A 24,280-nucleotide genomic window follows, 5' to 3' on the forward strand; every position below is an offset into this window, starting at 1 on the left:
TTTTATTATTTAACTGTTTTCTAGATGTTAGAATTATTTTGGGTTAATTGCTCTCATTAGCATTGGAAGCACATCACATTATGGCAGGTCATATTTTATGGTTTAATGAATCCCCCACTTATCCCATATTTAGCTCCTTATAGCTGGATGGGTTGGTTCACCTGTTTAGGGTTCATGAGAGCAATGACCCTAGAGTATGTTCAATTGCTCAATTACACAAGTTTTTGAGCAAATTTCACATTTCCCATTGGTTTAAGCATACTCCACAAGGATAAAAAAAACATCGAAGATGGATACTGGAGATCAATAATTTCCACAAAACCGATAAAAGGTGATACAAGAAAAATCTGCTGCCCCCGCATATGTTACAGTTGGACGATCACCTCTAAAATACTCAACAAAATCCTAACGACAGAAAACTGACCCACCACCACCACCCACCTTCCTCAATTGCCCAAGCTATCCAAGAAGCTCTGCAACTCCCTCAGACCCTCTGCCGATATGCTCCGCTGGACACGCGAACGTGGAGTCACCAGGTTCGGTGGTGGCTTCGAATTGAAGCACACTACGACGACAGCTAAGTTGTCACCACTTTTCCTCTTCAGGGCCTCATCAACCAGCTCTTTACAACACATGACTGGATCATTGTGTTCCTGGAGCTTCCGCCGGGCAAAGTCCACGGCGTTCTGGCTCCTGAAGACATCCCAGATCCCATCACAGCCCATGATCAAGAATTCATCTTCATCAGTCAGCCTTGTCATCATCAGCTCGGGCTCGGCGCTCAAGGGACCTCCATCACTATCCTTCATGCCTTCCATATGCCAATCCCCCAGGGCACGTGCAACGTTCAGCAGACCATTGAGGTAACCATCATAAATGTAACCCCCTGATGCTTCTATTCGCTTCCTCTCTTTGATACAGATTGGCTTGTGGTCCCTTGACATCTCAATTGCTTTGCCCCGTCGGCAGAGTACTGCTCGACAGTCTCCAGCATTTGCCACCACCAATGATCTGCCACAAAATAAGAGAACAATAAATCAAAGGTCAAACCTTGTGTGGAACAAACAAGGCCTAAAAATTACTGGACTAAATGCATTTCCGTAAAAGACTTCCTAAGAGGCCTTAAAACTTTCCCTGAAGTGAGCCCAGGGGCACCTTGTTTGGGTCTTAAAAGAGGAGATATGCCTTGTCATGGTGATTATAAACAGAATTTCTACACACTGATTCAGACCCACCATCATCGACTCCTAGGTGATCTTTAGGTTGAAAAACCAAAAATTATCTGATGCTTTGGTTGATCAGGCACACACTAACATAAAACTACATAGATTATAATGTAGAGATTCAGTTGGTAGTACCTATCAAACAGTGGGTTCCCACCCCTTCATTTGTACCATGCATTCCAAAATTCCATTTATAGTCTGTAGAGGCTACCATCTGCTGCATGGTGCGGACTATCGTTTTTTTCTTTTTCTTTTTTTTTTTTTTTGATAAATATAAAATTTTATTGAAAAGTATAGAGATGAGATTTGGTGATCAATTCCAATCTTAAGATTCTCATCTGGACTTCAGGTCCTAAAATTCATGAAAGAGATAATCAATCATATTCCCACGTCACCTTCAGATTTCCGAACTTATGCCTACAAGTCAGGGCAATGAGGTATCCATTGCAGACTGAATTAACAGCAGAAATCTATCCGTCGCCACATTGAAATCGAAAGACCAAAGCCTCTTAACCAACCCCAACCAGGCACACATTAACATAAAACTGGGAGATCCCCTTGGTAGTACCAATAAAACAGTGGGTCCCACCCCCTTCATGGGTAGATTTTTGGAAATTCCATGTAGAGCCAATGGCTACCATATCCATGGTGCAAACTATAGTTAAGGCAATAAGGAGATGTGACTTGGTATGTGCCCCAACAAAAGATCCACATGGATATGACACTGACACAACATGTATATGGCATCAATACAACAACCATTTTTAAGTATTCATGTAGCAGCGACAACGCACCCATCCATGACCACTGCCAGGGCCCAGTCCTGATAAACAAAAGTGGTACACAGAGCATACCACTGACCAATGGATCTTGGCCACTTTCACAAAAGTAGGCACGCTCAAGTGTCACTTCCAAATATAGGAATATTATCTACAAATCCATCACAGAAAAAAGGGTTTTGGTCACATCTAAGGGGTGCATGAATCATCTCAGAAGAAAAAAGAAAGAGAATAGGCACCCCAAACCCTGGAGGGAAAGAAAAAGGAAATGCAAGATGGCTATAATATCCATTTGGAGTAGAAATTCACTGACCTCCCAACAACAAGAGCTGCCAATGCAGTTGTACCAGAAGCAAGAGTAGCATCCACGGTGCAAGCTTCCGCAAAAGCAGTGTCGGTTTGCAGAAATGCTGAAGCAAGAGCCCTCTCCAACTCCCTTGGAAAATCTTCATCCTGTAGGATGAACCTTGGTAAATGGTTACAAGCAAAGTCAGCAGCATGCTTTCCTCCATGTCCATCAAAGACCTGAGCCAACCAAGAAATAATTCAACGTGAACTAGCAAAGAAAGTATTTACAGCAGAAATGGAAATTAGGTAAAACAATTTTTTTGTTCCTTCAAACTTCCAGATCATTGAGCAAGCTATCATGCCCAATACACTGAAAAGCCTAACAAGCATTCTTTCGTTACATCATATTACCACTTTCACAAGTAATTTGCGATGCTGTGAAAAAAGATAAATTGAGAAAAGGGAGAGAATATTAGGATGCATATCAGCTTGATCATAATTATGTTCTGACAAACTATACGGAAATAAATGTCACATGCAATGGGTTCAGATTCACTTTTTAATGGATCGAACATAGGAGAGCCATATGATTAGAAGAGAGTGACTAACCAATACACAGATTCCATCATACCATTTGTCATATTTTATTGATAGCCGTAAACAATCCCATACATTGGATTTATTGATCTTCAAAAAAAAGTATAATGTTTGGCTATGCCATTGGTGGACTGTCTTTACAGGCTAATCAATAAGGTCATTAGGTTTCCTCTTCTGAGAGAATATGTTCCAAAAGCCTAAGTGATAATGGACAGAAAAATACCCCATAGAAGGCATTGGGCCCTTCGCCAATATTTTTGAGCCCATAATCATGAAAAAAATCATCAACACAAACATATGCATCCTCCATGCTCGGGCGAAACCCAATGTCAGTCCAGGCCCCAGAGCGAACAATCGGAATGAATTCAGCTACGCAGCCCTCCCCGACCATTTTAGGTCCAAAAGAAATATCCGATGTCATCTTTACCTGCTAAAGCTTTAATATCAGTGACTTGATCCACAGACATCAAGGCAAAAAAAAAACTGTAATGATGTCAAATGAATCATTATTTATCTTGTAGAAAATCATCTAGCTACTATAATTATGACGTTGAATTCAGATTTAAAAAAATTCAACAATTAAATAATCAAACACAGTTCCCAATACTAGTATAGAAAGGCTCCTGCAATTTCCTTTTCTTTATAAATTCTACTATATGCTTGATCAAAGGAAGGATCACCTAATAGAAATCTTAGCTTCAATTTGTTTAGTTACAAGGACAGCAGCTACCAAAAGCAGCAATGGTAACACAGTATGAAAGAAAGAACGTGAAAACCAGCTAGCGGCTAGAACTTAACAACAACAAGAAGGAAAATGAAGGTAAAACATGAAAGAGCTCATACGGTTTGAAGTCAGAATCCAACAAACTCGGGATGGGGAAAGGGGAACTGAAAATGTGAAAAATAAATAAATAAATAACAAAAATAAGAATACCCTACAAGGAAGTAGCAGAAGTAAACTAAAGAAATGGCAGCCCAAAGGAAGAAGGATGGACAGCAACAATCAGGGCAGAAACAAAGTAACAACGGATTATTGAAGAAGCACCACACAAATATGGAACCCATATTCTGCCAGAAAAAACACATGGAGCATAACTCTCGGAATGAACAGAGCCAATGATATCCAACTGCTTAAAGCTTATCACTGATTGCATTACATATGGAAGCCGTGGTGTTTCAGAAATAGTCATGGAGCATAATTCTTCAAATAACAAGCAGCTTCAGAAAACCTCCACCTGTTTTCACTGAAAGCATAAAAGCCATATTTTACATGCATTCAGTGAAGTAGCAACATAATGTTACCTATTGAAAGGCTTGTCAATGAGTGGGAGGAACCAAACACTAGACACATGGACTAGTTTAGAATTTATAATTATGCTTCCAAAAAAAAAAGTGCACATCATATACTCTGTCTTGGTGCTACTTATTCTAAATCACTTGGACTCCAGAATCGCTTTCCAGAGTTTTAGCTTTGTTTTGGCCCCCTCTCTATGCTCATCAACTACCATCATGTCATCTTCAAATATCATATTCTAAGTCCAAAGAATCATTTTTTCCTATTAGTGAAGATGCAGCGAATCCATGCATGTGTGAAATAACATACCATAACCCTCCCTTCCCAAATACATGCAATGCTTGAAATAAAATTCCCAAGGGCCCACAAATTGTGGACTGAATTCTATTGGCCTGTATAACAGCTTAGAAAGAAGCAAATAAATGCAGCCAAATCAGAATTGGGATGTTATATGGAATCATTTTCCCCTCAAAAGGATCAATCAACCAACAAAGAAGTTCACCATTCTACCCAGATAGGAAGTTCACCATTCTACCCAGATAGGCTCCAACCAAATTGGATCGCAATGGCCTGAGTTCATAAAACAATAAAATCAAGAACCCTGGATTGATTCCATAAGTTTTATGAAATAAGTAATATTAAAGTAAATAAGGAAAAAAAATTAAGAAGTGCTACAATGCATAATTTCATCTCAAACACAAGACAGAAGATTCAATTGCAGCCTAAATGCCAAATTGTTAAGTGCATGATAGTGAAACAACTTAGTTACTTAGTTCAATTCAAGTGAACCAAGATGCTACATTACAAGCTACAATTATTTTCCATTTAACTCAAGTTCAAATTTTCAAACCAGGGCTTAGTAGCACTAGAATCAAAAGCTGGGGAACCATCATTTTCAATGTAGACAACAAAAGCAAGATCGAAACCCTAAAAATTGGGGAAATCATAAGCATTTCCAGTTAGAGAGAGAGTTACGAGAGACTGGTGACGAGCAAGTGTTTTCTTGCAAGATGATGTAACACTGAAACTCTGCCGATAAGCTCCCGCGAACGGATTCGGAGGTCGACCCTCGCTCGAGCTGTCATTATCACCACCACCACCACATTTATTTTCCTCCATTGTGTTCAGCTCAGAAACCCTAACCCTAACGAACTTGTGTAGATAGATCCGTCGATGCAAGCTGAAATGTCAAAATTCCAAAGAGAAAATTAGGAATTTCTCTCTCTACTAGGGTTTTTCTGGCATTTTTAGGGTTTTGATTTGGGATTTGCAGATGGAATGATTTTAGGGTTTTGCGGAGATAAATAAAACAGAGATGAATCCTTCTTTTCTATGGCTAGATTTCAGGCGGAGAGAGAGAGAGAGGTTTAGGCGAGCCCACACACGACACAACTGCTTTTATTTGCCTCAACCCTCAAGTCCTCAACTGCTAGTTTTAAAGTAGTTCGAATGAAGGCCAAAAAGCTCCCTGTTATTTTTTAAAATGTCCAAATTGTCCTAGGCAGAAAGGTATTACTATGCATACAGACATATGGAAGCGTTCGGAACCCTAAGGAGAGTCATATGTTGTGCTAAACATTTTTTTTAAATGTGGACCGTTCGACTTTTGTAAATAACTTTTGTGAGGTTAGAAATTTCCAAATCAACGGATTTTTTGTGAGGATGATCTCATGATAGAGATCACTCTCACAAAATATCATCCCATTCCAAAACCTTTAACCCATACATTGAAAAAATGTTTGACTCTCTTTAAGGCCTCTGAACGACACCTTTTATATATATATATATATATATATATATATATATGGGTCACGTTCAATGACAAACATTTTAGCAAACTTTTTGGCAAAACATTTTTCAAAACATGAGTTAGAAGTTTTGGAATGGGCTGATTTTTGGTGAGGATGATCTCTACGGTGAGGAGATCATCATCACCAAAAATCAACTCATTCCAAAACTTCTAACCCCATCAAAAACAGTTTTTAGAGATCATCATCACCAAAAATCAACTTATTCCAAAACTTCTAACCCCATCAAAAACAGTTTACAAAAAATGGTGAGGAGATCATCCTCACTAAAAATCAGCCCATTCCAAAACTTCTAACCCATGTTTACAAGTTGAAAAATCGTGGACCATCCATTTTTTGTAAACTGTTTTTGATGGGGTTAGAAGTTTTGGAATGAGCTGATTTTTGGTGATGATGATCTCCTCACCGTAGAGATCATCCTCACCAAAAATTAGCCCATTCCAAAACTTCTAACTCATGTTTTGAAAAATGTTTTGCCAAAAAGTTTGCTAAAAAGTTTGCCATTGAACGTGACCCTATATATATAGGGAAATGTTCAGCAACAAACATTTTGGCAAAACATTTTTCAAAACATGAGTTAGAGGTTTTGGAATAGACTGATTTTTGGTGAGGATGGTCTTTACGGTGAGGAGATCATTATCACCAAAAATCAGTTCATTATAAAACTTCTAACCCATCAAAAATGGTTTACAAAAAATGGATGGTCCACAATTTTTCAACTTGTAAACATGGGGCTAGAAGTTTTGGAATGGGCTGATTTTTGATGAGGATGATCTCCTCACCGTAGAGATCATCCTCACCAAAAATCAGCCCATTCCAAAACCTTTAACCCATGTGTTTGAAAAATGTTTTGCCCAAATGTTTGCCAAAATGTTTGTTGTTGAAAGGGACCCATATATATGGGAAATGTTCGGCACCCTACACTTTACCTTACGTTTTACCCTACGTGTTTTATTCTACATGGATTAGAAGTTTTTTAATGAGCTGATTTTTTATAAGGATGATTTCTACGGTTAGAAGATCCTCCTCACAAAAAATCATCTAATTCCGAAATTTCTAGCCTCATGTTTACAAGTTGAAAAATTGTGGACCGCCCATTTTTTGTAAACCATTTTTGATGTGGTTAGAAGTTCTGGAATGGGCTGATTAGAAGTTTTGGAATGAGTTTTATGTTTGTATGTTTGTCTTTTACATAATAAATGCTAAAGGTATTTTAATCTTTCTATTTAAATATCTTTTTTGAAGTAATTGCTTTGACAAATAACATCAATACAATAAATGTATTTATTAAGTCATAATCCTTATTTTTATTATGTAAAAGACTAACATACTTTTGCCTTTTTCATTAAAAGACAAAATGATGAGAGGTACTATTGGAAAGTAAATTTGATGGATAGTCCCTATGATGTATTGAAAATTAACATTATATAACTTAAGTCAATCTTACCTTTGTGTTATAGAATAATGATTTTCTGATGCCCCCTCTGATATACATCCCTCATGCCATAGAATTATAGATCATTTGCCTTGAGATATATAGAATCATAAATATTTTCTTGTGTATCTTGAGGCAAATAGGAAGCTTATGTTAAAGGGGGCATCAGATTATCACAGCTCTTGTTTATGATTTTTTATAAAATTCGATAGAAAAAATGCTAATATAACTTGTTGTAAGTTCGATTTTAAAGCAGACATTCTTCAAAATTTTGGAGGAATCCACCTTTTAGGTAACAAATGCCCCTTTTATCTTTAAAAATAATAATGGCATACCCTTGAAATACCACCTTAATTACACAAACTGATGATTTGTCCATTGACTTTGATCTTCTTTTATAATTTATCTATTGACTTTGATCTTATTTTATAAATCAATGGAACAATAACCTCAATGCCCTTATTATCACCACCATCATTATTATCATCACTCTTTCAATTATTTATTTATCTTAGGATATTTTTAGATGAAACCTCTCTTAAAAATTATTAAAATAGCATTTCAAGTATTTTTCTTGAAAAGAATCTTCAAAATATCTTTAAGAAATTAGTATTTTATTAAGTTGGACTTAAATGGTCTATATTATTTATTAAGAGACTATTTGATATGTATTCTTAAAAAAGAGTCTTTCATAGTCATTGTCCCTTTTGTCGTACTATGAATTGCTAACCAGGATCAAGAGTAATTGTTTGCTTACATACCAACACTGTGGCTGTGATGACGTAAGTAATAAGATGGAAATTTCTCTTTCCTACCTACACATCCACTGCCTAGAAATCTTTATTTTTAGATTTCAAATCTTAAAAAGCATTGTGGGGTTCAGACGGATTATCATATTGGCAATCGAACACTACAACTTTCTAAATTTCATAAAAAACTTCATGATAAAAAAAATTAAAAAGAAAAAAAAAAAACAAAATTTTGCGAGCATGATCAATAGTGTTGAAAATGGACGGCCATTGTGCACCCAAATTTAAAATTAAAATGTAATAGTGAAAAATATTTTTTTTTATAATTTTTTTTTTTTTAATTCATAGAATTTCATCCTCTACAACACTTTTGTATTGAATCATATTTTTGAATTTCATAGGAAATTTCTATTTTTTACTATAGGCAGGAGAGAGAAAAATTATCTTATAATGTTGGTTTGATACGTTTGAGGGATGATGGGGGTAAAGATACTTTCGAGAATGAGTTCCACAATTGAATGAGTCAAGAGGTTTAGTTTCAAAGCAAGAAAAATAATATTTTTTTGTGATATTTTCTCTACACTTGTATGGATTTTTTTTTTTTTTTTTTTTTTTAAATCTTGCCAATATGGCTTTTGTTGAAGAATTAAAAGGAACCAACAAACTACGTGGAATATTTAGTTTTTATAAGAGTTAGAATGGATCTAATTCGTTGGAATTGGTGCTCCAAATCTCATATCTGCTAATCGCTCCAATCATCACCACAGATCTCCAAGTTATTTGAATCGATGCTCCAAATCTCTCATTGCTCCAATCATCACCACAGATCACATTCCATCATCAACTCTCTGTCAAACAAACATCCTTAGTAGATATTGGATTTTCCTAATCTACACATCGTTGGTTGCAAATCGTGAAGTCCTTCTCCATCGTTGATTCTTTCAACATCTTTCACACATATTTGGATGCATCATCGAGCCCTTGGACCACCAGCCCAACAACGTAAAATCAACCCCATTTATTTGTTGATCCATTTATCCAATTATTATCCATACCCAACCCATTTTAAAACAGCCCACATAAAGGTCCAAGTCCAGCACATAGTCCTTCTAAGTATTTAGCTCCATCAGTAGGCAAACATAAGCCCATTCATTAAACCCTAGAACTTTCACCTAAATAACCTTGAACCAACCGACAAACAGGCCTAATCTATTTGATCCATTACTACCTTACCCAACCAGTCTACCTATTTGTCCCCACCTAATGACCCATTGGCCTTGGAGTTCATCAACCCCCTTATTTTGGAGAGAGAGCACAATTTGATGAAGATCATGAAGTCAAATGCAAGGTGCACTGAGATATTGAAGTCAATGGCTGATGATTTGAAACAAATTGGCATCCTAATCAAAGAAATGATTCACATAAATCAAACAATATGTTTCTCGATAAAACATCTTATAGATTTATATTCAGATGTAATTGAAGATCACCACGTCGTGTAGGAATCTGAATCAAGTATTGAAGGATTGGTCTCCGATCATTTCTTACAATCATTGTCTATGAACATAAAATAAATGTCGACATCACCAAAGTCAAACATATTAAAGACAAAAAGGCAATAAGGGGAGAGTAGAACGCATAAATATATGAAATTTCTTGATCCAAAACCTTTGTTACTTTTGTACTTTGAGGATTGATTTTGGCATCATTGGAGGCTTCGTGGATCAGGGAAAAGCAAGAGCTCCAAAGAACTAAAGATTAACCCTCAAGGAGTTTATGGAGGTAATAACAGAATACACCTCTATAATTGGTGTCGTCTGTGGGAAACAAATAAGACAAGGGACACAACGTACACATGGTGAGCACAACGGAGGATGCAACTAAGTTTGTAACAGAAGTACAAGCCCCTGATGCCCCCAAGAGTTCAGGGGAATCAAGATCCCCTTGAAACGTCCAACTTGTGCTAGTACAGACGGAGTTACAGCAAAGCCTAGAACGACAAGCTGAGGAAATCCAAGACCTTGAAGGAGAAAACGAAGAGCTGCGGCATCAAAAGGTTGAAGGATCAAAGAGCAAAGGGGGCAATGATGACAATGCTGGACACTGAGTCAAGAATCATGACCCAAATATTTAATTTCATTGTTGGGCCGGGGAAATCCAATTATAATATACTTGATCGACGATGACAACGCAGGGTGGTCATAACTACTACACCAACATTGGAGGGAGAAATCCAAGTGCAACAAAATTAGGTCTGCAGCTATAAGTCTTTGATAATGATGATGAATATGGTGATTATGATGAAGCTCTGCTAAATGGAATGTCCGAAGCCAACGTGATATTTTCATTCAAGCTTCCATCATGGCGGTGGTAACAGGCATGGGCCTCTATCATCGTCTGCAATTGAGATAGGTGACTAATAGTTTTGATTATTTTTCATGATTGATTCCTAAATTTCTTTTAACCTTAATAGATATTAGATATTAGGCTAATGCTCAAGCTGGAACCTCATATCGGACTTCATGATGTGAAAGTGGATAGGAACCAATGGTGCTTTTCATCGAGATTCCTATCCACTTTCAATTCTTGACAGACAATATGAGGTTCCAGCTTGAGGTCGGTCACTCCAGCATGGCTCTAGATATTATTAATCAAACTACATTTTTAAACTTCTAGTAAGACATGATTTAGACATTATAGGATTTGTAGAACTTTTATGTTAACGAAACAATAAATCCACACATCTATTATAGTCTGCCTATTCATGTCATGCCATTTCCTAAAGTTTTTTGAGCCAAGTTGCCAATGCAGGACTTGGTCAAGAAATATTACAGGTAGAGAACTTCAACTCTATAATGAATTTGTGATTGATTTTGGTACTAGAAGCACTATGATTCTGTTTATTTTTAAGCTGTTAGAGATTGCAACATTGCTCAATCTATTGTTAATAAAATTAGAAATAAATATATAATAATTTAGTAATCCAAGTTAACATAAAATTAATATATTATAAAAGCAAATATGAAATATGAGAAAATTATTTTAAACCAAATCATTTGTAATTCAATATCAATATTTTAAAAATATTAATTTATATTTTGTTGAGAAATAAATTAACCTTTTCCAGTGTTATTAAAAGTTATGAATATGAATCTATTTTATGGGTGGGTTAGGAGCCACCTGATCCCCGTGTACAACTAATTTTATCCCATGAGTAACTTTGACAATCTACCAAATTAACGATAATCCAAAAATTCTTCTATATGGAATTGGAAAATATCAAATAAAAAGACTATCTCTAACTATATATCGCTAAAGGTAACTATCATTTATATAATTCGATAAATCATATTACACGTGTTAATGAAGATCTTATGTCATCTGCTGCTCGAAGGCGAGAAAAAGTTTCATCTTATGTTGCTTTCCTCAATGAGGGACCACAGTTGAACACAGAACGCGGTAACAGTTCAAGTGCCGAAGATAAAGAGTTCCTTTAAAGTCGCGCGAGACTCCGGGCCAGTTGAAGGCGAAAAGTGCTTTGTTGCGTTGTTCTAAGTTCACTCGCTCTTTAAGGCTGACTTCTATTCGTCGGCCGTTGTTCAAGCTTTTTCCTTATTTTACTGAGAGGAAGTATACATATAATGACGAATAACTCCTTTATCTTATTTTTCGATCAATTTTCTCCAAACATCTAAGTTTTATTTTAATCTTTCAAAGCATAATCATAAAACACAAATTAGTTACAAATGGGTCATTCTAATTCATCCTCCAACAAGCTCACTCCTTAACCTTAAAATAAAATAAAAAAATGTTTAACATGATAAAATCAAAAGACGTACATAAAATATTTTTATTAAAATAAAATCGATAGTTCTAAAATAATAAGTTAAATGATTAGCATGACAAGAATACAAAAATCACAAGAATTTTCCAAACTGAACAATTCTTGCTCTTAAATGCTACCAATTTTTATTTATTTTTATTTTTTATAATACTAAATGCAAATAACTATTTATTTGATCGAATGGGATTAAGATATTGAAGAGATGATGGTTAAACATTTATAATCCAATTGTTGTTAATAGTTCCGTTCTCAAAGGAAATGTATGTAGGGATGGAAACAGGGCGGGTTTGGACCAGATTTATCTATTAAATCTGTCACCGGCCCCAATTATATTTGCACACCCCAAACCCGCTCTGACTTCGACTCGGTTCTTAATTTTTTGCCCCAACCCCGGCCCTGTCTCCAATAGGTTTCCCCCCCCCTGACCCGACCGCCCTTCAAACCAACCCAGTCCAGCCTATTTTAATTTTGAACGATGTTGACAGTTGAGGTGTGAGAAATAATTTATGAAATTGGAGTATTGTAAGAAAGAATAGATTTCAAGAAGGTTTGAACCTAAGGACAACTCTATTCATCTTATATATATATACATATCAAAACCGTCCACACTCCGAAAATAATTCAGTTTTTTTATTTTTATTACCAAAATCGCTCACGAATCGTTTAAAACAGAAAAAAACGGATGTTATAGGGGCGGGGTGAAATTGCCAACCCTAAATATATGTGTGCTTCATGGAGACCACCCCATATACACGACATGGTTTGGCAAGGGCAGAGCTAGTAAGGAGCCTAAGGGCAATTGCCCCTAAAGAGCTTTGACATAACCTTGTATTTTCAACAAACTACATGCCCTATTTGCTCCCACTCCTTCATCTCTCTTCTTATTTGTCCTCACCCCTCATCTCCCTCCAGAATTTGCCCCCCCCCCTTTCTTTCGATTTTTGAAAATAACGTTATCTCTTGATTGGGCATTTTCTCATAGACTAATGGGAAAAAGGCCTAAATATCCTTTTCTTCACTTCCAAACAAAAACGTTTGAATTTTCCCTCAAAACCATTCATCTTCAAGCTCTTCAATTGTACTATTAAGTTTGCCCCCACGACAATAAAATATTGGCTCCACCCCTGTGGTTTGGTTCCACGCGATACAAATTAAGGCCATTCATGGGGTTCAACAATCATCATCAAAGTGTCAAAGCCTTGTCAAGATTGAAATTTAATTACCTAGGAAGGGCCAACATATGTGGATGTAGTGGATCCATTTTTGTAATTTTCAATGGTCTTTATGTTTATCGTCACACAATAAAGAATTGGAAGTACTAATAATCAAAGAATTGTTAATGTTGGTCGATTAAATATTATGTTTTCATTGTTGACGGTAGATAATGCTAGGGTCCACCATGATTTAGGATAGCAATGTCAAAATCACCCGTGTTGACAGAAAAGTGAAGAAATCAAATATTTAGTCTATTCATGTAAATTAGATTGTTGGTATTTTATTTATCTTTACTATTATGATGAGAGAAGGCCGAGTAGAAGTGGCTTCTCACTAAAATTTGACTGTCCAAAATTACCCTCCCATAAGAAATGACACCCAAAATCATTCCTAATTAGGGTTTTTCAATGATTAGAAAAGGAGATAGAAGGTCGTGGCAATGTTTTCTCTACACTTCTTTTTCTCCCTTTTTTCCACTTCGAATTCCTTCTTTATGTCTCCTTACTCCTTAGCCTTCTTCTCATTATGTGACCCCTTTCTCTTTCTTGGTTTTTCCTTCTCATTCTCATTGTTACTTTCTTTTCTTTTCCTCATTATCGTCCCTCTTCTCCTTGTTTTCACCCCCTTTATTTAGTAAATAAAATTAAATAAAGTGCTTATATTAAAAAAAATTACTTATGTTTTTAACATATGAACATACATATATGGGGTCCTATTCAACAACCAACATTAGGGAGCAACTGTTTGGAGCCAAAATTTGTTCTATGTGAGTTAAAAGTTTTTGATAGGACTGATTTTTTTTTTTTTTTTGTGGTGATGATCTCGATGGTGAGGAGATCATCCTCACTAAAAATCATCCCAATCTGAAACTTCTAACCCTAGCTATCAAGAGTGATTTGTAAGTTGAAGAATTGTGGACTATTGATTTTTTATGGGATTAGAGGTTTCAGATTGAAGAGGATGATCTCCTCACCATAGATATTATCATCACAAAAAATCAATCAAATCCGAAACTTTTAACTTATATAAGACAAATTTTGGCTCCCAACGATTGCTCCCTAACATTGGATACCGAATGAGACCCATATATATGGGACGATCGTTCAAGGGCCAAACATTGTGCCAACGTGTTCTGTCCTATATGTGTTAGAAGTTTTGGAATATGCTGATTTTTTGTGAAGATGATTTCCATAGTAAGAAGATCATCTTCACAAAAAAAAAAAAAAAAAAAAAACAGTCTATTCCAAAACTTCTAACCTCAGTTTACAAGTTGAAGAATCGTGTGACATCAATTATTTTAAAACCACTCTTGATGGTTTTAGAAGTTTTAGAATAGGCTGGTTTTTTTTTTTTTTTGGTGTGAGAATAATCTCTTCATCATAGAGATCATCCTCACAAAAACTTACGATCATAAGAGAGAGAGAGAGGATGAATGAAGTTAAAAGCATGTCATTGTCGTTGAACTTCTTAGAGATTGAGTGATTAGTTTCATCCAATCTGATATCTCGGCCCCCTTAAACAACAAGAGAGTCCTTGAACCAATATCCTTGTTAAAGTTCAATAGACCAGTAATAAAGGCATTAGCTGAGCCAATTGACAAATAGTAATGGTCTGCTTGATTACAAATTATATCAGACTTTAACGAATGATTAGCTTAGACATCATCAAAGGTTATTTGATGCCCCCTCACTCATTCAACTATATGTTCCCCCTCATAAATACATTCTCATTATGTGAACCTTTTACATGATTTTTGTGCTTCTTTTGAATATTTTTTTTTATAATGAATTTTGCCCTATATCTAATTATCTTCAGATTGTAAACAGAGGACAAAAAAAAAAAAAAAAAAAAAGCATAAGTTCATATTACCTCCCTCCAAGAATTGGACGTGTAGGCCTCAGTAAGAAAAGCAAAGCATCATTGATGTCTTAATCATTTACTGCATAAAATGGAAGTATCACCATTACATAAATTACAAGAAACAACTTTAAAGGTTTGATGAATGCTTTTAAGAGGCAACGCTTCCGTGATGAAAAAAGACTAAGCGACCAATGTATATATAACTATATATTTGGTATAAGATTGTTGGTTCTAATAATCGTAAGGCCATAGAACGGGCAATTATAGGAGTGGTGGAAACATGATTTAGTTATTAATGAGACAGATGTCACCCTTAGAATGATGATTAAGATAAAGAGAATTAAAATTCCAAGACTCACTCACTGCCAGAGACTCCGAGGTGGATGATATCGTAAATTTCTTCACTATTAATGCAAATTTGCAATGAGAGAAGAGTGAGTGTTGTTGACACAAATCTATTACTTCAATTAATTTTTTAAATTAAAAAAAAAAAAAAAAGGCATCTGAATTACGTTTAATGACACTATGAAGCTAAATTGTCTATTTAGATAATTTTTTTTAAAAATCCTTTTGACTTACTTATAAAGACATCCAAACCTTACAAAATACCATTTTTTTTTGTAATTCATATGTGGAAGGACACATGCTACCCCTAGATGCTTGTAATATGCAAAGATGATGTTCTAAATACGCTATTACCACACTCCATGCTAAACTTGATTTTGGATACCGTATTCATCATTTAAATTCAATGGTTAGGATTGACTATAGAATTGGAATATTTTGAGAAAAAAAAAGAGGGGGGGGGGGTCATCTTTAGAGAAGGAAGAGGCCTAACCCAAACCCCTATTTTTATTTTACAATGAGAGTTGATTTGAAGTTCATCTAGGTTGACTCCTTTGAATTTTGAGTTGATTCAGTTTCACAACTAGTGAGTCAACTTGTAAAATGCACAGAATAAGTGAGTCAAATAGACATATTTGATATTGTTTATAGCACAAAATAATAATAATAATAATTTTTAAATTAAAATTTATTTAATAAATTTTGCCACACCAACTTTGTCTTAAAATACCTCAATTTTTTTGGCACCCCAATAAAAAAGACACCCTAAGTCTTTCTTTAATTTGACATGAACATTAAAGGAGATTGGAGGCAATCCCAATGTTTTCTTTATATTTTTTCTTGTCCTGTTCGGATTTTTCTTTTTTCTCTAAAGCCTTCTTCTTAATCCATACTTTTCTTCTTTTTTTTTTTTCTCCCATTTCCACTTCTCTCTCTCTCTCCTTTCTTGATTTAAAAATTAAAAAAAAAAAAAAAAAAAAAACGTTATTATCTTATATTTAATTTTATTAATAGATACAATAAGAAAATATTTGTATTGGCTTATAAAAAATGCTGATGTAACCGTGCATGACAATACATTACACACTGTGTTGACAGAGATATTCGTAACCATAGGTAGGTAGATATGCACATAATCATAAATGTGTTTTTTCGTGATACGAGTAAAAATTATATGCAATTATGTATGCATCTCCACGTTACAATTGTGAGAATCACAGTAAATCCTATGTCATCCCAGAACTACTCAAAATCATGATCCTATACTCCCATCCTAGTCAGCACTGTGTAAAACAGTAATCAACGCACTCAACGACTATAGATTTACATAGCAACAGAAATTCTTTACCAATCTAGCTCTACTACACGTTTTACTCACCCAAGTCGACTCAAATGTTGTCGAGTTAACATCAAAGTCGATGGAGTGAACTCAAACTGGAACCTGATATCGCATTTCTTGATGTGAAAGTAAATAGGAACCACAAATTCTTTTTCACTTGTATCTCGATGAAAAATATATATGGTTTACATACAGTTTCACGTAAAGAAGTGAGATGTGAGGTTACGGTTTGAGGTCACTTGAAATTAAAACGTGATTTAAAAAGGCTAGTCAAACATCGTCAACGAGTCCCATTTGACGTTAGTGAAACATACGAGGTTGACACGTAGTTTTCAATTCGTTGGGTGGAAACTTAGAATATCGAAAATACCCTCTCTCAATCCATCAAATCAACAATTGTCTTTCAGGGTCGTTTTGGTCATTTTCCTTTCTTTACTGGACCCAACGTTGGCACCGCTAACGTCCCATCCGTACGTACCGTGTTTCCCCAATCTCTATTGGATTTGGAGAATAGATTGGCTACTAATTGGTGGCATCAGTAGCACGTGATTTGTAAGGAAGGTGACCTCAGCACTTCTCTTGCAGTAGGAAGGACAAGCTCATGACGTCCAAGACTGACTCGCTCTGCTCTTCTTCCATTGTAGCCAGTTGGGGGGTGTGACCGTACGACACAACGCCCAACCATTGTTTGTGGTGGTGGATTCTACTTGCAAGTTGGTGTTAGTGCCTCATGCGCGCATGCATGGGTTTGCTATGTAGTTCTGAATTGTGGTAGGATTTCAACAGTTGCAAGAGTCGTGATTTTCTCACTCGATTTTTTTTCAGTAGATGTGTACTCGAATGACGTGGCATGAGAACATAATCATATGTCGTTTTCCTCCAGAGATAAAGACAGGGAAAAAGATTTATGATTCTGTATCTTACCACGTCAGCCGAGTACATAATCAAGTGAAGTAAATCGAGTACAAAAATCATTAGCCCATTCTCAACCATGAGCGTTGGAGGAGATAAAATTATTTTTTAATAATATATAAAATTTATTAATGTGTAATGATTTTCTAACTCAACCTCAGAGGATAATTCAAAAACTCACAGGACGTGGCATGGTTACAGATTCGGAATCATAAAATGCCTCGGGATACACAACTACACATCCCCATAAACATGTGTAACGTTTAGGGGATGTGGGTCCTTAGGGTTTCTAACTTTAGGCTAGTGATTTTTTATTATAAAATTTTACGAGATTGCCCGTGTTTACTAGCACATACAACCTTTTGATGCATAAGAAGAAATGTGATAAAATTAGAAGGATATTATTAAAAAATAGGGTAATATATGAAAAACATTAATAGTTGGAAGAGTATTCTTAATAAGGAAAGAAAGAGAAGAAAAATAATAAAATTAGAAAGGTATTCTTGAAAAAGAAAGATAATAAATTTAAAAATTATCCTCGAGATTTGTAATTAGAATAATCCTAACCCCTCTTTAGTGGGGTTCACCATTGTGTTTTATTATATAGGTTGTTTTTATTTATGTTCAAATTAACATTTTATATTTATTTTTACAATCAATCTTCTTATTAACTTTATGATAGAAATTCTATTAGTTATAGATAAGCCTAGTAAATAATTTAAAATGAAGGTCTGGTGTTTGGAATATCATAAATCAACTCATTCCATGTAGTACTTTTATAGCTTAGTCCCTTCACTAAATGATAATCATCTTCAAAAACCCTCGCAAGAAGATTATATTATTATTTATCCCGTCTGAATTTTGAAATTACCTTTTAAGCAACCTTCTTCTAAAAAATACTTTGATATAATTGTGGGGGCAAAAATGTACCACATACACCTCAAGGCTAATGGCATGAACAATATCTATGAAGTTTTTTTTTTATCCTCTTCCCCGATGTTTCAAAGAATTTCTAAGTTGTATTAAATTTCACTTTAATTTCCAATTATGTGAACAATCCAATACCATGGCTCAACTTTTTAGATAAATTGCTATCATATTTTAATCATGTTCGAGAATAATATGTTGATTGCCTATCAACATATGAAACACCTTGATTGATCCCAACCCACACCTAACATTTTTTTGGCATAATGCATTGTCAAATGGAGGGTCGGGTCTCTTACAACATTCAACTTTATTTTCTTAGCCTCATGGATTCCCTAGGAAGACCATGTCTTGCAAGAAGGATAGAATAGGACTCATCTAGTAATTGGGTCATATATCCACCAAGATCGATAGTTTCTCCCTCTGACATTCAATCAAAGGGGTCTGATGAAGTTCACCATTAAGGATCCGAGTTTCGTTGGCATATATATGGGGGTGTTTGACTGACAATCATAGGATGACAAAATGCTGACAAATATTTTGTCCTATATGATTTAAAAGTTTCATATTGAGTTGATTTTTTGTGACGACGATCTCTATGGCGAGGAGATCATCCTCACCAAAAATCAGTCTAATCTGTAACTTCTAACCCCATCAAAATTATTTTAGAATTGTGAACTGTTGATTTTTTATTGAAAATTTGTAAATTAATTTTGATGGGGTAATCAGCTTCAGGTTAAGCTGATTTTTGGTGAGGATGATCTTCTCATCATAGAGATCATCCTCAGAAAAAAAATCAGTCTAACATAAAAATTTTAAGCCACATAGGACAAAAATTTTGTCAGTGTTTTGTCATCCTAAGTTTGTCAGCTGAACACTCTCCTATATATTTATCCAACATAGAATCGAAGTATGCTAAGGTGTTAACATGCCAATTGTTAGTTCTCAAGATTTAGAGGCTCTAATGTGGTTCAAACCAATGTTGTATATTGTGCCATTTTTTCATCAGATGGTCCTTTGCTACATAACTTCCATATGCGATCTGCAATCATGTAATATTGCCTCGTATTCTATTAGATTATTTGAGGTTTTAAATCCTAGTTACAATGCCTCCGTTAGTTGGATTTTGCGAATCCTTCAAAATAAAAATAAATAAATCCACAGTGAGTCCGGGCTGCAAGGAGGTATATTTTCATCCAGCCCTTGACCTTATTCATGTGAATTTCCAAATTGACTTGATGAATTTACGAGTCAACTCAATGAGTGGATTAAAACGAGTTTTATAACATAGATACAAATCTATGTCCCAAAATGTTAGTTGGAGGCAAATAAACCAAAGGAATAATGGAATAGAATTTTGGTCTCTCATGATTAAAAGCTCTCATTTTTTCTCTGTTTATTATGGGATGTTTCCTACCATCCAACAACCCATCCTCTGCCACGTGGAATCCAACGTGGCATTCTACAAAACCCCCCACAACTCTTAACCTTCAAACCTCAATCTCATCCAAAGTGAGCTCTCTCTCTCTCTCTCTCTCTCTCTCTCTCTCTCTTTGAGCTCTTCTCTTGGCACTATTTTCATCCTTCAACACAAACAAGTCTTTTAATCCCACTCTTTCCCTTACCGTTACCCTATTCAAACCTTCCAAGAAAAAAAATATATAGAAAAACTAAAATTCAGAGTTCCAAAACAGAGTATCTGAAGAACCAGGGCTCTTTCAAGAACATCTCTCAATGTTTTTTAGCAAAGAAGACGAAATACAGCTGAAACGTGTTTCGGTTCACGTACCCATCATCATAGGTGCAGGTCCTTCAGGTCTATCTGTAGCTGCTTGTCTTGCAGATAATGGCGTCCCTTCTTTAGTTCTTGAGAAATCTGACTGCATTGCTTCTCTCTGGCAGTACAAAAGCTACGATCGATTAAATCTCCATCTTCCCAAACAATTTTGTGAGCTTCCATTGATGGGTTTCCCTAAAAATTTCCCAAAGTACCCAACAAAGCACCAATTTATCTCTTACATGGAGTCCTACGCAGCCAATTTCTTTATCAAACCCAAGTTCAGACAATCGGTTCAGACTGCAGAGTTCGATTCGAGTTGTGGGTTATGGAGGGTCCGAACCCAAGACGTCGAATACAGTTCTCGATGGCTCATCGTTGCTACTGGAGAGAATGCTGAGCCTATAATCCCTGAAATTTCAGGGATTGAGAGGTTTCATGGACGTGTTCTTCACACTAGTGTCTATAAAACTGGTGCAGATTTTAAAAATCAGAAGGTTTTGGTTGTTGGGTGTGGGAATTCTGGCATGGAAGTGAGCTTAGATCTATGTAATAACAATGCAAGACCTCACATTGTTGTTAGAAACACTGTAAGTGACATAAAATCCCTACTTTTTGACCTCAAAAGCCACCTTTATTTGATTTTTGATTAATTTATTAATCTGGGTAAAGTTAGATTTCTCACTTTTGTTTGGCTTCAGGTACATGTTTTACCAAGAGAGATGTTTGGAATCTCAACCTTTGGTATAGCTATGGATCTTCTCAAATGGTTTCCTTTAAGATTTGTAGACAAGTTTCTTCTACTTATGACATACTTCACCTTAGGCAACACAGATAAATTAGGCCTTCGACGACCTAAAACTGGCCCCATGGAGCTTAAAAATGCAACTGGGAAGACTCCTGTCCTTGACGTCGGAGCTTTATCATATATCAAATCCGACAAAATCAAGGTGAATAGATGGGTTGTTACAGAAAAATAACCATACTTAATTTAAGTTTGAGTTGTCGGTTTTTTATTTTTATTTTTAAGATGTGTGCATTAAATATCCAAGAGTTATTATTATATATATGATTTGTAAAATTCAATCCTATAGTCCAAGTGGGGTGTTTATGTTCTTTTTATTTGAATATTTCTTCTAATTGAGACTATAATTGGCCTGAGCTTCAGTTAACTTTATTTTATGAAATCTTCAACTCATGGTTTTAAAACTCGTTTTGAAATCACGAGTTTTTTTGAGACGTCTTGTTCAACAATGAGAAAAATGAAAGTGGGTTTGTAAATCTCGTCTGATACATTGATTTGTTTGTCCATCTCGTTGCTAAGTGATACCGAGATGACTTGGGCGATGTGTCTCGGTTTCTCGGACGAGTTTTAAAACCATGCTCCAACTTCAATATTAAGAACCTTTTTATTTAACAAAAAAAAAAAAACAAACAATTATTTATGGATTTGTTCTTAAAGAATCATGTTTTACATTATAAGATTAATTCTATGGATTAGCTTTAGTTGATATTTTTAAGTGTTGGGGATGTGTGTGGTCTAGGTGATGAAGGGTGTGAAAGAGATAACAAGGAGAGGAGCTAAATTCGTGGATGGACGAGAAGAGGAGTTTGATTCGATTATCTTGGCTACTGGGTACAAGAGCAACGTGCCTTCCTGGCTCAAGGTAATTAGTCTCTTTTGCCTTCCTTTTTTCTTATCTTATTGTCATTCTTCTATCACTTTCATCATTGTAAATCTGTGCAAACTAAAAAATAAATTTGGGATTTTTTAGATTCTTTTAGGGATCTGTCCTAAAAGCTGATCTTTTTTTAGGGTTCATGATATGTTACTATCATTGAAATGTTGGGTCTTGTGATGAATATTTTTTGTGTGGTGTTGGGAGTGACCTCAAGATTGTACTTCATATTGCACATCATGACGTGGAAGTGTGTAGGAACCATAGATGCTTTTTGACTGTGCGACCATGAGGTACAATCTTGAGGTCACTTCAGCATTATTGTAACTTTTTTTTTTTTTCCAAATATTCTTAGTATGAACTACAAACCCTAAAGGCCTAGTCCCTCTTTTAGAAAAGAGTCCACCTAGCTTCCTAAGGGTCTGGGGCTCATCTCTTGGTATCCAAACAACATGATCCTATGCTTTAGGGTTGTAGAGGTCAAAATTCTATGAATTTTGAAAAAGAAAAAGTTATTTTTCTTTGGAGTTATGTGAAGTTTGGTAGCCGTCCATTTTCAAAACTTTGGATCTAGTTCAAAAGAAATTGGTTTTTGAATTTATTTTTGGATTTGAGCTTTTTTATAAAACTTAGAGGGCTGTGGTGTTGGATTTCTGATGTGGTAATCCATTTGGGCAAAACGACGCTTAGTAAGATTCAAAATCTTACTATGTTAGCAAGGAAAGGGTTTCACTTAAGAAAACTAAATAACAAAATTGGTGTTTTGGAGCTCTCTCTCTCTTTAGACTAGTCATACCATTTAAATGGATTTGAATTTATTTAATTTTAATATCATTTGTTTATGTTTAATAATAACATATTTTTACTTGATGTACATTCACATAAACAATATTTTATATAAATACCTAGCAAACATTTGAATCAATGAAATCAATTACTTTATACAAAACACAAAATCGAGTTGACTCAATGTAATGGATGATTCACATATCGTTCAATTGTCTCGTGGGCCACCTGAGTCATCTCAATTTCACAAGAATTTTAAAATCACCTTTGGAGCTGTTTATTGGCATTGTCTTGGAGCCTTGATTGATCTTATTGGAGTTCAAGTATAAGGCAACTCTAATTTTAATTTTTTTTTTATGGGTTTGCTCCAAAAATTGAAATTATTGTATTGTTGATGAGTTGTGACTATAATGAAAATATTAGTTTTTATAAGGTTTGATGATTAGAAAATATGCTTTGTTTTTTCAGAGTTGTGATTTCTTTACGGAGGAGGGCATGCCCAAGACGCCCTTTCCTAACAGTTGGAAAGGAGAGAAGGGATTGTATTGCGTAGGGTTTACGAGGCGAGGCCTCTTTGGAACGGCTTCAGACGCCATTAAAATCGCTAAAGACATTTCTCATCACTTGAGGACAATAAATGACCCAAATATTTCTTTGTTGAATTGCCCGTAATGGGTCCTTCGGACCTCCCAAATGAGCTCATGAGCATTGTTTGTAAGGATGCCACAGGACATGCCTATGATTGTTTGTAATCCTTGGTTTCCTGTTGGGAAAAAAAGAATTGGCCTTAACATCCTGAATAGAAAATCACAAAAAAGGTTTAAAAAAAAATATTCTCCATATTTCGAAAGGTTTGACCTGGTCAACAAGGCTTTTGTCTTCAAGAAGATGTAAATATATATATTTTTTTCCTATGAGTTACAGAATTTTGTATGGGGTGCTCTTCATCATGTATTATTCTTAGGTTTTAATAATACAATTGAGACATACAAAATTATCCCTTCTTTCAATCCTAACTTTTTGATTTAGTATTTGATGTTTTGATATCGATTGCATCAAAATTTAGCTTTTCTATTTTGAATGGACGTGATTGTGTGGCCCACTGTGCAATGTGTCTAAGTTGATCATGACTTGGAAATGGAAGGCACACTTGTATGCTACAAGGTAATTCGCCTACGATCATGGCTCCATCAGCCCCATGTATTCGATGAGAGAGGAAAGAACTCAAGAATATCTTTGGGTGTGGAGGGCACTTCCAACACATTATATATTGAGTTATATACAAATACTCAAATATCAACTTTATTGTTGTATTCTATGCGTTCTCCACTTTACTTACTCCATCGCTTGATAACTCTTGTAAAAAAAAAAAAAAAAAAACCTTCTCTGTTTCATAGTTAAAAAAATTTCAGAGTAAATATGC

General features: G+C 35.3%; 2 protein-coding genes across 5 annotated transcripts; one reads left to right on the plus strand and one right to left on the minus strand.

Annotated features, from left to right (window-relative positions):
• Positions 1 to 272: 272 nt before the first annotated feature.
• DBP1 (DNA-binding protein phosphatase 1) lies at positions 273 to 5,587 on the minus strand. Of its 4 annotated transcripts, none has more exons than XM_086454603.1 (5): positions 5,157 to 5,587; positions 4,709 to 4,751; positions 3,111 to 3,317; positions 2,316 to 2,527; positions 273 to 1,011 (listed from the first exon to the last, which is right to left on the minus strand). In XM_086454603.1, the coding sequence occupies exons 1-5, from the start codon at positions 5,264 to 5,266 to the stop codon at positions 447 to 449; spliced, it is 1,137 nt and encodes a 378-aa protein (XP_086310729.1). In that variant the 5' UTR covers positions 5,267 to 5,587; the 3' UTR covers positions 273 to 446. The 4 variants fall into 4 exon arrangements, with proteins under 4 accessions (XP_086310729.1, XP_086310733.1, XP_086310750.1 ...); XM_086454607.1 differs by having other exon boundaries at positions 3,111 to 3,314; positions 5,157 to 5,586; XM_086454624.1 differs by lacking the exon at positions 4,709 to 4,751 and having other exon boundaries at positions 3,111 to 3,314; positions 5,157 to 5,586.
• Positions 5,588 to 20,156: 14,569 nt separating this feature from the next.
• On the plus strand, positions 20,157 to 23,723 carry YUC1 (Flavin-binding monooxygenase family protein). The gene is made up of 4 exons (XM_086457758.1): positions 20,157 to 20,982; positions 21,094 to 21,342; positions 21,937 to 22,059; positions 23,326 to 23,723. The coding sequence occupies exons 1-4, from the start codon at positions 20,350 to 20,352 to the stop codon at positions 23,527 to 23,529; spliced, it is 1,209 nt and encodes a 402-aa protein (XP_086313884.1). The 5' UTR covers positions 20,157 to 20,349; the 3' UTR covers positions 23,530 to 23,723.
• Positions 23,724 to 24,280: the final 557 nt, after the last annotated feature.

This window comes from Akebia trifoliata, chromosome 1 (assembly GCF_017979445.1).
Source record: "Akebia trifoliata isolate Shusen 1 chromosome 1, ASM1797944v1, whole genome shotgun sequence".
Taxonomy (NCBI): Eukaryota; Viridiplantae; Streptophyta; class Magnoliopsida; order Ranunculales; family Lardizabalaceae; genus Akebia; species Akebia trifoliata.

Coding starts and splice junctions, on each gene's coding strand:
- DBP1 (XM_086454603.1), bottom strand. CDS start 5,266: ATGACAGCTCGAGCGAGGGTCGACCTCCGAATCCGTTCGCGGGAGCTT. Junction 4,752..5,156: donor TTGCTCGTCACCAGTCTCTC/GTAACTCTCTCT, acceptor TTATGAACTCAG/GCCATTGCGATCCAATTTGG. Junction 2,528..3,110: donor GGCCCAATGCCTTCTATGGG/GTATTTTTCTGT, acceptor TGGTTGGCTCAG/GTCTTTGATGGACATGGAGG.
- YUC1 (XM_086457758.1), top strand. CDS start 20,350: ATGTTTTTTAGCAAAGAAGACGAAATACAGCTGAAACGTGTTTCGGTT. Junction 21,343..21,936: donor TCAAATCCGACAAAATCAAG/GTGAATAGATGG, acceptor TGTGTGGTCTAG/GTGATGAAGGGTGTGAAAGA. Junction 22,060..23,325: donor ACGTGCCTTCCTGGCTCAAG/GTAATTAGTCTC, acceptor TTGTTTTTTCAG/AGTTGTGATTTCTTTACGGA.